The 13,440-nt window shown below is 40.0% G+C and overlaps 1 protein-coding gene and 1 long non-coding RNA gene across 2 annotated transcripts in view; one reads left to right on the forward strand and one right to left on the reverse strand.

Annotated features, from left to right (window-relative positions):
- Nucleotides 1-13,440, forward strand: part of LOC142091998 (uncharacterized) — a 167,679-nt gene that overhangs the window by 62,185 nt on the left and 92,054 nt on the right. The gene's annotated exons all lie outside the window — the stretch shown is intronic.
- LOC142091989 (keratin, type I cytoskeletal 19) lies at nt 176-5,740 on the reverse strand. The gene is made up of 8 exons (XM_075171657.1): nt 5,167-5,740; nt 3,358-3,440; nt 2,846-3,002; nt 2,432-2,593; nt 2,153-2,278; nt 1,816-2,036; nt 1,001-1,029; nt 176-465 (listed from the first exon to the last, which is right to left on the reverse strand). Exons 1-8 carry the CDS (start codon nt 5,614-5,616, stop codon nt 434-436), a joined length of 1,260 nt encoding a protein of 419 aa, XP_075027758.1. The 5' UTR covers nt 5,617-5,740; the 3' UTR covers nt 176-433.

A 13,440-nucleotide genomic window follows, 5' to 3' on the forward strand; every position in this document is an offset into this window, starting at 1 on the left:
CTGAGGATATTCAGAGCTCCTGCCAGCAAGAGCAGCTAGAAGAAATCGGAGATGGAGCTCAAGCCACCCACCCACAGACACTGTGAGCATTAACCTGTTGGGGAGGCTGGCTTGCTATTTCCAGCCTGATTAAAGCCAAACTTCAGTAACAATATCACAATAATCCAAAAGAAGCTAAGATTGCAAGAAGATAATGTTTATTAGATACAGCAATTCAGTACATGAAAGAACTAGAAATAATTGAAAAGCTAACCCAATTCTCAAATTAATCACCACTAAATGGATGAATCTACCTCAACTTTGTGTGGCCAAGAATTTTCTGTGCTTTAAGATAGTAATTTCCAGAAGTTTAGAGTGATTCCTCTCTGTTACAATTCCTGTGTGTTGTCTGCCTTTTCTCATTTTGAAGATGACATTTGGAGGACTTTCGCTACTATTTTCCATCTGCCGGCTTGTCTCTTTTGTCTACAATAATATGGAGAGAAAGAACAGCAATTACTTAAGCATAACACACATGAGACCACTCTGCAATGGGCGCTGAGCTTAGTTTATGTCTCGTCTCTCATTCCCTTCCCTCAGAAGTTTTCTTCTTCATAGCATTGATTTGAATCATACATCACTTTTACAATACAGCTGACCTTTAAAAGCTCAAGGCAAGTTTTACTTGCATGTTCATACAATTCCCCTGAGCTGGCCAAGCTTAAATTTCTTGTATCCTTTCATCTGGAGGAATGATTAAGCACTTTGTGCTTTACTTAGCCTTTACTGTAGCATAGTCTGAGATTTTTTCCTATGTGTTACATCTTTTAATGACTGAGATTTGTTAAATTCTAGCCAGAGTCATCGTTTGTTACTTATTAGATTTTTTTCTGTGACGCAAATCAGTGCAGCAGCCCAGTCTCTAGAATGGACACAACTGCCATAATGTATGTATATTTCCTTTTAGAAAATAAAACTTCTTTGACTCCTAAAGGTTTCCTGAAAGAGAAAGAATTCTTACCAGCAGTTCCAGAAAGGGAGCCAAACATCCTGTAGAAAAAAGAGATAACAGTTGAAAGGAGAGGTAACACATCAAATGCTGCGTAAGCTGAGGATGTATGACAGCAAATTCTCTATCAGGTGCGTTTTGTATATAGTCAGAGAAAAGATGGTCATCTCCTTGCTCTCCCTCTCAGCTCAGGAGAGGGAATTGTTGTAGGAAGTTTAAACTGCCATGGGAAAAGACAATTATGGAAAAGAAGGAATAGAGGAAATCGAAACGTTTTAATTCCTACCTCATTTTTCTGTTCCAGGCTATGAGATATTTTCCTCCTTGAGGCTACATGTAAAATGACAGATAGCTGTGCTCCCATGTGGGAGGCCTACTTAATGACTGTCTGAAAACAGCTAGCTTGTTTGCCTTCTCTTCTCTTCAGAATATTTTCTTCTACACTGATTCCTATGAGGCAAGAGCTATTTAACTGGTAACAGGAAGTTTATGGGAATTTGGTGTTAATTCTTATATTCTATATGTTTTCTGAATGTCAAGCAGCTAATGACTAGTTATCACTTTAACTGTTAGTTGCATTTAATTTCTTGTACTGCTTGTCAGTTTGCCTTTTTGTTTAGGAACTCTTTGAGTACTCAATGTAAATGGGAATTGTAGCATTTCTAGCTTCACCATGGTCCAGAAAAATTAATTTGTTAAAAATTTTAGAACCCCAGGAGTATTTGAAGTTGTCTTTACTGTGGTGCTGTGGCAAATGAGCACCATGGCATGGTCAAACTTTATGAGGCCAAGCAAAAAGGTTTTCTGCAGCGAGAAGAGTTACTTACTGGGACTCCTGGCCTTCCAGGAGTTGTCGGTAAGTAGCGATCTCTTGCTCCAGGCGAGTCTTGATATCCATGAGGATCTTGTATTCACTGTTCTGGCGTTCCATATCAGCTCGGAGCTCAGCCAGCTGCGCCTCGATGCTGCCAATCAGGCCCTGGATCTGTGCCAGCTGGGCACCGTAACGCCCTTCCGTGTCTGCCAGGGTGCTTTCCAGCGCGGCTTTCTGAGAGCAGAGAGGTTGGAGGGGAAACCACAAAAAGATTGCTGCCAGATGCATGGAGGGGAGTATGAACCCATTTCCGTGGCGGCAGGGTTCATGCAGTGCAAATTTTAACGTACCATGCTGAGCTGGGACTGAAGCTCTATTTCCAGCCCTTGGAGGGTGCGTCTCAGGTCAGTGACTTCGGACTTGCTGCTCTGCAGTTGTTCAGTATTGACAGCTACTTCACGGTTCAGCTCCTCAGTCTGAAACAGGGAAGACATTGCATGAGAAATATGGGGCCTCTAAGTAGAGGTCATAAGGCTTTCACAGCAGTTTTCTGTGTGTTTTAATAATTACTTTGTTTCTTTCATGGATTTTTTTTGGTTAGTATTTGTATACTTTGGAGTTTTTCCTACCTTGTTGTGGAACCAGGCCTCAGCATCCTTCCTGTTCTTCTCAGCCATGTGTTCATACTGGTCTCTCATATCAGCCAGGATCTTGGACAGGTCAATGCCTGGAGCAGAGTCCAGTTCAACACTGACTTGGCCAGCTACTTGCCCTCCCAGGGCACTCATTTCCTATGTTGACATGGCAGAAGCAGACAAAAGAGGGTACAATCATAAACTGAAAACGTTATGAACCTTCCGTTTTCTTCAAGGGCTAAGGTCTGACTGTCTCCCCTTAAATACTTGCAGGAGGTATCTTTAGTTTCCCAGTCTACACAGAAATCTTTTCTCGCTGTTGGAGAGCCCAATCCTGAGGGACTCCACATTTCCACATGCTGTTTTTCTAATGTCATTTTCAAATGTGTTTCTTGGGGTTTTTTTTACCTCCTCGTGGTTTTTCTTTAGGTAAGCCAGCTCCTCCTTTAAGTTTTCAATCTGCAGCTCCAGGTCCGTTCTAGCCAGGGTCAGCTCATCCAGGACCCTGCGCAGGCCATTGATGTCAGCCTCCACGCTCATGCGAAGAGCCTGCTCTGTTTCAAACCTTAAAAAAGCAAAACAAAACTATTCAGGTTAGCTGATTAAGCCAGCCCACCATGAAACACATTATTTGCTATAAATGTGTCTGGGTTTGTAGGATTTATGATGTAGCAAACGTTGTCCGGCAAATGTTGTCCAGCATTAAACTTTTCTCCACATATTTTACACAATATAAAGTTTTCCGTGGTGCAGATGGTGCTTTCAGCAAATACAGAAAGGGCTGAACTGCAACGATAAGATCAAACTAGTGTTCATACAGAGATTTTATAGGCATTCCTTTCTTTTTTCACAGCCACTCCTTTGGCTCAACAAGGATTTTTGCCTGCTCAAGAACCTTTTTCCTTTCAGAAATTACTCACTTGGTTTTGAAGTCGTCGGCAGCCAGCCTGGCATTGTCAATCTGCAAGACAATCTTCGAGTTGTCGATAGTGGCATCAAGGATCTACAAACAATGAGAGTTCATTGCTGAGGCTGAAACAACTATGTTATCATCTTTCCTGATCTGAAGATAAAAGAGTTAAGATTCTAGTTCATCTGTAGCTACACCAAATAAAAGTGTATTTTATTTGGTCTCAGTAGGAAAGTATCAATGATCTATGGCAAATATGTAGCACAAATTTATCACAGTACTTGTGCTGTGACGGTTATGGATAGTTCCTCTTACTTTGTCTGGCATATAAAGTGGCCTTTAGCTAGAAGTCCCACAGTGAGACAAAACTACGTGCTGTTTTGGAGGGAGAGGGCTTTGGTGAGCCAGGGCGTAGGTGACGTTTTAGGATTGAGGCAAGAAACCTATTTCCTGGAGAGATGCAAAGGAAGCAAAGTCTGCAGACCCCTCTTGGCGGAATTTGTTCTCATTACACATTTTTTTAACAATGGGAAGTGATTACAAGGGCTGTATGATTTTAAAATAGATGACATGTTTGTGTTTCGTAAAAAATATGGGTTCATATTGCATTTGTATAGTCTTTGAACACATTTTTTTTTCCTAGAATATCCAGGATAGTGTTTATTGATTCTTCTAATGCATCATGAAAGCCCCTAAAGGAAATTTTGTTTATTTAGAAGTAATCCCTGTTAATTTTTACCTAGAAAGCATGCCTTTTTTGCTTGCCACTTTTAAAACTCAAAAGGTCATCCACAAAAACAGCTGGAACATTGTTTTCTCTCCCCTAACTAAGGGGAGTAAAAGACAGGAGGGAAAAGAATACTAAAAGGAGAAAATCTAATTGCCAGTTCTGCCTTTACTGCAGCTCAGTTTTTGAAATTAGTAGAGAGTGTGAATGGGTTGAAGCAAGGAGAAAGTAAATTGCATGGGAGCGGTCATGAACTCCAAGCTGAACTGTGAAAACTAAACCTCAAGTTTTTTTCATTTATTTACATAGTTTAATCAGCTACTACCTGTTTTCCGGGGTGTGTATCATCATAAAGTAATCTGTTATCAGGTACCCATGGGCTATTGGGGCACATCCTGCATTTATATATGGGATTGATTACTTCATGTCTGCTACTTTCTTTTTCCATAAGCCAAATATATCAGCACTCTTATTTCAATTCCAAGCTTAAGTAAGTGGCACGTGAAAGAAAAATAAATGTATGGTGATGAAATCTTGAGCTGCTATCTCCACATTTACAAAATTATACTTAACCAATTTTTATTTTTACTGTTAAAGCAGTGTGTATGTGCCTCTGAAGTTTTTCAAGCTATATGGCAGGCAACAGATTACAGAGATAGGCAGGTTGCTGTCATTGTTTGGTTCTCTTTGTATTTATCATTATATTTATATGGTCATATATATATAAACTGGTCATATATGTGTATGTGACCAGCATGTGTGTGTATATATGTGTGTGTGTGTATGTATGTGTGTGTGTATATATATATATGCTTTGTTAAAAGCAAGCATTATCAGAGAGTTAAGTACTAAGGCATCTTTGACTGTTTTGTACATTCTCTTAGCAAACATCTAAAAAAGTAGATAATTCCATACTGATAATTTTCTTTGTCCATCCCACCTGATCATTACATATTCATTTCATCTTTCTCCTCTTTTCATAAACTGCAATGCCTTCTGGGTGCTTTCCTAGTGAAGTTTTTCTCTTTGGGTTTTTATGCTTCCTTCTTAGGTGCAAATCTAACATGATTTTTAATAATTATTAACACCTACCTTGTCTCGAAGGTCTTCGATAGTCTTGTAATAAGGACTGTAGTCCCGAGCTGGTCCTGGTCCTTGTTTTTGGTACCAGTCTCGGATTTTAGTTTCAAGATCAGAGTTTGCCTCTTCCAGTGCACGCACTTTGTCCAGGTAAGACGCAAGGCGTTCGTTCAGGCTTTGCATAGTTGCCTTTTCATTTCCTGAGAGGAGGCCATCACCGCTACCCAAACCACCACCATAACCACCACTAAAGCTGCTGCTAAAACTACTTCCATATCCACCACCCAGGCCGCTTCCTAGGCCAGAAGAGACAAATCTAGCAGAAGAGACTGACACACCCCTGCCACCAGATCCCCCATGGATGCTTGGAGCCCGAAAGCACCCTCCACCAAAACGGACTGAGGAACCACCAGGTCCCCCTGCCACAGAAGAGGTAATTTGCCTGAAGCTGTAACTGGCCATGGTAAGAAATACCAAGGACCTAACCCAAGCTGCAGCTCACAGGGTTTGTGATCCTGAGGCAGGAGTGTGTGCTCCTTTCCCCCACCCCACCTCTTTTATGCCTGTGACAATGGGAGTTGTCTCCAGAATGTGTTATCTGAGACCCGTGGAATTTATCAGCCTTAAGCCTTCTGCCAACACGGCAATTCCTCTTATTGGTCAGTTGCTATGAAATGGGCTGTGTTTCTTTCCCGAATACCTTCACGCACAGGAGCCGACTCCCTCCCCCTGACCCTTGCCTCTTGAAGCAAAAGGTGGGATTCAGAGGAGGCGTCACCCTGCTGAGGGGAGCATTCATAGATCTAGTTATAGTTTACCTGTATGGAAACAAAAGGGCTGGGAGCGCACAGCCCTGCTGCAGGCAACGCTGTGTCCATAGCAAAGTCACACGACAACTTTCTTCATGTAATCTCAGGAAAGAGTTTTAATACAGAGTGATTAAGTTAGTAATTGGTAGAGTGATAACAGAGATTGAAAGGAGCCCAAATGGTGAACAGTATGTGTGGACCTTGACAAAACAGGTTCCCACCCCTCTGTTTTCCTTATTTCCCTTGAGAAAAATTCTTCTTTCAGAAGTAACTTTTTCACTGTTTCTTTATTTGCTCTGAGTTCCTTTTGGGCTGACAGTAGAAGAAAGAGTCTGACAGAGAACACGTCTTGTCTGAAAGAGTCTGGTTTTCTACAGAAACAAGAATCCTCTTCAATCCTCTTTGTAGCAGAGATAAGCATTAAACTTCCCTGAGTGTCTGGGGAGTGAGCAACAACAGAAATAAGTGCCTGATTATACATTTAGTCCTTTCATTGCTACTGAAAGAGAGGAGTAAACAGAAGAAACATAATCACTTAGTCTTCTGGTCTTTGAGATTCATGCAAATGTTATTTCTAAAATCTTTAAGTCCTCTGTTATCCAAGATGCATTTTCAAAAGCTTTTGCTACTGCAAGCTCCTCCATGAGCATCCCTAACATATGAATTGATACTGACATCTTTTCTTCCATTCTCTTTCTTTCACTTGCCACCCCTCAATCCCTGCAAACTTCTGGGACTCCCCAGGAGACCTGGTTTAAAGAAAGAGGGAGTAAGCTGGCCTACCAGCATTTGCAGCTTTCGGGCAGCAACCAGGCCTGGGCAGAAATTCTTGCCACTTATAAGTGCTTCCACTAAACAGAACCTCTGGAGCACAAGATGCATGCTGTGATGTTTCAATGAGAAATCCATTTAATACCAAAATAAAGAATTAAAGATAAGCCAAATGAAATGCATACTCTGTGTGAGGGCCTGTCTAGTCTTTCTATACCAATAAAAAATGCATCAGGTATTTTACACCACACGTTAGTGCTGTACTCACTTTGTACAGAGGGAAATATCAAACTGCAGGGCAAATATAGGGAGGGTAAAAGAACAAATATACAAACTGGAAGCTGGCCAAGGCACCTGTATCAACAGCCCCATTGGTCTGTATCTAATTATGAGGCTGTATCAGAAAGAGGAATTCTACAATGACTCAGGTACAGAATATATCGCTTGATATATATATATAATATATGTACCATACATTACTAGACTGTGATGCTGTAGTCTAGGGGCATCACAGCTGAGTTCTCTTCTTTCTGCAGAGACTGCTGCGTTCACACAACTCTCCAACTTGCACAGTAAAACTGTACACCCTTTCCTGAGAGATATGGAGGACACTTCTGACTGCCAAAGACACGCTGGTCATTCCTTCTGTAGATCTGAATGTCCTGTTCAGCTCTGGGTAGGAAAAACCTGCCCAGCAGGTAACTGTTCCAAGTCCTGTGGATAGGTGAAATAATAGTATCAGAAAGTTGCTGTCTGCCTGCAGACAAAAAGAAAGCTACACAAGAGCAGGTTTTTTATTGTTAAATATTAAAGTCCATGGTTAGAGCATAAAGAACATAAGTCTATGTGCTTTTCTTCACTGAACAGAAATGCAAGAAGCTTAAAGGAGGACAAATACCAGTGTATTCTGATTTGTCTCCTGCTGCAAGGAGAGAGGAACATCCTTCCCTCTAGGTACTCCTTCATCATTCCCTAGACTCCCATGTAGGTCCTCAAAGCACTGTATTTTGGGGGTTAGCAAAATAAAATGCACCTTTATGATGCTGCATAGTATTTTATGATCCAATTAATGAAAATTGGGTTCTGGAAGGCCTCTACATTCCCTCTGAAACCCCTTGAGTAAAAGCAGCAATCATCATACATTGTACTGTTAGAATATTGATAATGTACTGCAAGCAGGTTATGTTTGCTTCAGCATATGGGGAAAAATTTCCCAAAGAATGAATTGCAATTCTTCATGGCAGTTTGGAAGCATATCTGAAAGTGTCAGAAGAGGAAAAGCTTGGGAGAAACTTTCAAATGGAGTAACTATTTAATCTTATTTATACCACCAAATATATCATAAGCTTCTCATAGCAAATCAGTCCCTTGTGCAGCATTTTTACTAAAACTGCATTCTACATTTCCAGAAGGGTTTTGATTTTCTTTTAACTTTACACCTCTCTTTTACCTCAATGGCTGCATGTGTTTGTTTTTGTTGGGACTCCCCTATGGTGATATCATGTACTTAAATGCTTGGAAAAGCCTTTAGTATGGCAAAGTATTAGCTCAAGAAAGAAGGTGCTTTTGTCATTCTGCATAGGTCTTTTTTTCTCCCACTACAATAAACTTAATTTATTTTAGGGTCAGCTTTTCCTTAAAGGAGATACAAGGAATGGTCAACACAGGGAATTTCCTTTATCTGCAACTTAACTGAGGGTAAGGGAGACACATTTATTAAAGTGAAGTCATTCAGTAGACTGGTGGAAACAGTCCACGCCCTAGCTCCTGGCTGAGACCTGGTTCTGCTTTACCTTTGTCTACTCTGCTTTACTAGTCACTACTGCTTTATAAAATTGTTCATATTGTTTCAGAGTATTTTTATTAATTGTTCTGTAAAACATTTTTTATTGCCCTTGAGTGACACTGGCATATACTTCATTCTTCTCAGTCCTGCTAAATTTGCTTCCAGGGATTGCAATTACAATTAAATGAACTCTGTGAACATTTTAACCTACATTATTGGTGCCTGCAATTCCATATGATTCTACGGACGAATGAGGAAAGTCAGGTTATTATTCTGAATTTGCCTTTTAAATCTTTAAGTGTTTGTCCCTTCTGATAATTCTTCCTTTCTACCTCTTGCTTCCATCAGTGAAAATTTGCTTCTTGACTCTTTTGTATGCATGTTTTTGGTCTTCATCTCTTCTCTTGCTCATCAAAACTTTGGCCACCCCACACGCTATTGATCATGTCATATGCCCGCTTAAAATCCCAACTTTGTATGGTTTTCTCTCCTGTTGAAGATCATAGGCATGAAATGTTTTAATCTCTTTAATTCAAACACAAAATTTTCTATTTTTTCTTTAAACTTCCTTGTGGGAAGAACCAATGATAAGAAGAACTGATCTGCAGCTGGTACTGAAATGACTGTGTTGAATGTCTGCCTAAGATATAGTTCTTAGCTTTCTTGCTTTTATATCCCATCATTAATCATTTTTTTTTAATTCTCACAAACCTTGCATTGCCACATATTCACTGAATGTGCCAACAGATTCAAAGACAAGAATGTTTACGTGCTGAAAAGGCAGGTCCTAGCACATGCACATACAGCTGTTAACGGCGTAAAAAGAGGGTAGATAAGAGCAGAGAGCAACGCTGTTAACTTTCTCAAAATTACTATTTTTGCAAAGTAGAGGGAATGTGATTTGGTGACGAGAAATGCACATGGGTGCCCTGATTTTTGCATTGAAAGAGAAGAGAAATAAGGTCATGTAAGTGTTCAGTTTTAAAAAAATTACGAGAGTAAGACGCAGAACAACTCATTTTTATCCAGGGGTCTAGTTCTTTCATGGCAGAAAAGAAATGATGATTCAATGATTTGAGCTGAACTTGAAAGATATGGATTCCTGTTCAGCTACAGGCTTCTTTAGTGATATTGGGACATATAATTTAATTTCTCAATGTTTGTAATTTATATAATATTTGAATAGATTAGTATGAGGAAAATACATAAAAAATCATGAAGAACTCAAACACTTAAATAACTGGGAGCAATGTAAATACTTGGCAAATACTTGAAACTAGATGTGGTGTGTACTTCTGGAAATACTTCATTATTGTCTCTGTTTCCCTGGAAACATAAATAGCTTTAAACTCCTGACTTGTCTATCAATCCAGAACTATAATAATAATGCACATTAGGGAGTAAAGTACCTGAGATAGGAAAATAAAATAGATTTTCCTACAGCATGATTAAAAATTGTGTGGGAAGAAAGGATCCGTTAGGACACTAAGCCCTGATGAGTGAAAGACAAGTCACTGGATATATTTTTACACTTCCTTTAACCTGTTATCTGGTTGGTAAATCTCAGCAAGGTATGATGGGGCTGGAAACTATTATTAAGAGTCAAATATCTAACTGACGAGAGGATATGTTCCAAAAGTCAGGTTTCTGCAGGCAGCAGCAATAAGCAACTTGGAGGCCACTGCCAAAACCAAATAGACTAAACCTGTCCCAGGCTTCAGAGGAACCAAGTACGTGTTGAATGCTTGCCATGTCAGCTGCAGTTCTGCAATGACTCATGCTGAAGGAGGAGGCCTAGAGCTATTCAGAGGGCATTTTCCCATAGGCCACATGGAAAATTTCTACTCAAAAAAAAAATCCCAGACTTGGTAGAAACACACAGTAGATGGGTTTCATAGCACAGAGAGAGATGAGCTATTTTATTCTGTTCATGTCTGTAAAATGTTTGGAGAGCATATTTCTATTTGTACTGTTTATCTGCTCATATATTTATATGCACATGTTTATATACTTATATACTTATATATTATTATTTCTCTTGCTCATTTTATAAGAATATATTCTGATCATAGTGACAAGCTGTGGCTTCCAATAAGGGTAGAAGTTTTATTGTGCAAGCGTTAAACACATGTTCTTTATCAAATTAGAAAACTCTCTGTACCCTGCTGATGGAGCCTGTCAATTGGATTTGGGCTTTCCTGATCCTACAGGTGGTTTGATACTGTTTTTTGCTTGAGATAAATTCTCAGTCTCCAGATCTCTGTTAGCCACAGTAAGAAAGTCAAACTTTGTATTGCTCTCTGAGGGCAAGTCCTGCAGCCGCCAGTCTGAAGAGCTACTGCCAGGGAGGCGTTTTTAAAAGAGCTTGTTCTCATAGCAACTATCAGCTCATGGGGAAACACTTTCTGCAGCCCTGGTTTTGTCTGCCCAGAATGGCTGCATACCTTTAGGGAAGGAAAAGGGTATTTCTAATTACTCTTAATAGTTTGCTCCATTTTCAAAAAGAAGTAGTTTGTAGGCAAATTTCACAATATTTGTGTGTCTCAGGTAGGTTACCTTCCTGGACAGTCCTGGCTATTAACAGTAACCTAGAACCATGGTTTTCCACCAGCCTCTGACACTTGTATTCAGCTTTAAATCTTCTTTTCATTAAACACTAAGGTCTGTGCCAACTGTCTAGGTATTTTGGATAGCCCCCCACCACCAAATCAAGCTGACTGAAATACTTGCTGAGTGCCTTTTCACTCTTTTCTAATGGATTCAGCTTTAATAACTAATAAAAACTGTAAGATTCTGATGACATGATTTCTAACAGCATTTTCAACAGAATGGAGTTGTCAGCATTTGTTTAAAATCTTGGCGTGTGTGTAATCGCTATGAACTTTTTGGTACTGCCATAATTTTTGACAGTCTGATGTCGGGTTGTGGGAAAGAACTGAAGTAAGATTAGAAATGTTGTAAGAAAATTTTGATTAATAAGACTGTAAGTGCCTTTGATCCACAGTCGCACTCCTGCTGCCAGGGCTGTTTAAGCACAGGAGTGCGTGCCAGTGGAAAGGTGTTCCCTGCAGCCAGTCTTTGCAATGCATCTCTGAGCGTGGGTTCATAAATAGTGGGTTATTAGGAGTAATTGCAGCATGCATAAACTTCTCTTTAGGCAGTACTAAATAAGTTATGAAAGTCAGCTCCAGTGCACCTGAAATTGCACGTTCACTGTATCAACCATGAGAGAGGGTTTGCCCTTAATGTCTGTCATAGTGTGAAAATACTTAAAGAAATTCAGAAGTTTGTTGGGATTACCACTCCAAAATGTTATGTATTACATGAAACTTAGTACAAATATGTTACTTGGAATACAGAAAGAAAGGATTTTCCTACAAGAATTTTTGTACTTGCTTAACTTTACTGCTATTATTTTTCATTATTATGGTAGGATGGTAAATGTGAGAAATATCACAAAAGTAGCTGCCTTTCATCTGATTTTTTATCAGAGGCACAGTGAATCACCTATTTTCTTTCTTCATTACTTGAGACAGTGGTGGGGGCGAAGAGGGAAGTCTACCTTGCAAAAGGCTGCTGAAGTGAGAGGATGGGGCCAGGCTGCAGGCAGCAGGCGCTGTCTCAGTGATACCATTTCCTTGTAGCCAAGAGCGCAAGACTCTTTGGAAAGAGTGTGCACAAAGCTGCAAGACTTAGAAGCAATGGGCTGTTGTACCTGTCCGTACCTGGCAGCTGCCTTTGCGAACGAAAACATTTGTTGCAGATCTAGATCCTGCAGGTACATGGTAGTCCTGATCCAGCATGAAGCCCCTCAGAGAATTCAGTCCACTAATTTCTGGTTCTTGTTTTGGATTCTTCTCTATCCAGCTATTTCCCCCTCTCATCTTCATCTAACCTCCTGAAAATGTTATATTATGCAGGTGGAGATAATTAATTTCCAGAATTAGGAAAGTCAAACACACCCGAAGATTATAATGCACAATACCTTTGGTTGCCTTTGGAAATAGTAACAGTACAAAATGTCAGTATCTCCACAGTCCCCCCTACAGGCCTGTTTTTTAAACACAGCACCATTTAATTGAACCTCACTCTTAAAAAAATTCTTCTCCTCTTCACTTGGTAATACCAGGCTCCCTGTTTGTCTGTGGCAGCCACTGTTGCTACTAAAAGAGTTGAAAACAGAGACAAAACAACTTCAACGTGAACTAGACGCATGCAAGAACAATCCATGAAGTTTTGTCTTGATCTGAATTTGCTGATTTCATATGGAATTACCTCAAAACTTTCAGGCAGAATTATGTGAAACAGATACTTCTTCTCTTTCTCTTCCCTGTCCTTCATAATGAATTAATTTCTAACCTTTTTACTGTCTGTCTCTTACTTTGGTTTATTACCCTATCTGGTATCACAATGTTACCCCTGTGAAAAACGTATGTATTTTATTATTATTTAAGCCGTTCTTTCCTTGGCTTAACCGTTTCCCAGGTCTGAGGCTTGAATTTAATTTTGAGACTGTATTGAACAGTTTCTGTCACGAATCCTATTATATTTTTTCTGAATTTACCACCAGAGGGGGCTGTGCGAACCGACATGCTGTCTGGATGGACATGCTGCATTTTCAGCTTCAAAAAAAGCCTTGTACCAAACTGTAGGACATATTTCTGCTGTGTGGTTAGCCAAAGGAACAGAACTATACTGAACCACAAAAGAGCAGAGTACAATACTCCCTTGTATTGACACTGCAAATGTAGACTGGTTTCAGCTCACTCCATCTTGTTTTGATGGCTTTGATATTATGATGGGCAAATTATGCTCAGGTTAAGTCCTGCCTAATAACTCCACATCAGCAAAGTCAAAGCAAAGCCAGAGGTGCGTGTGCTCGGCTCAGCGGTGGATGCAGCCTCAGTTCATTACTGTTAA

This window comes from Calonectris borealis, chromosome 22 (assembly GCF_964195595.1).
Source record: "Calonectris borealis chromosome 22, bCalBor7.hap1.2, whole genome shotgun sequence".
Lineage (NCBI taxonomy): Eukaryota > Metazoa > Chordata > Aves > Procellariiformes > Procellariidae > Calonectris > Calonectris borealis.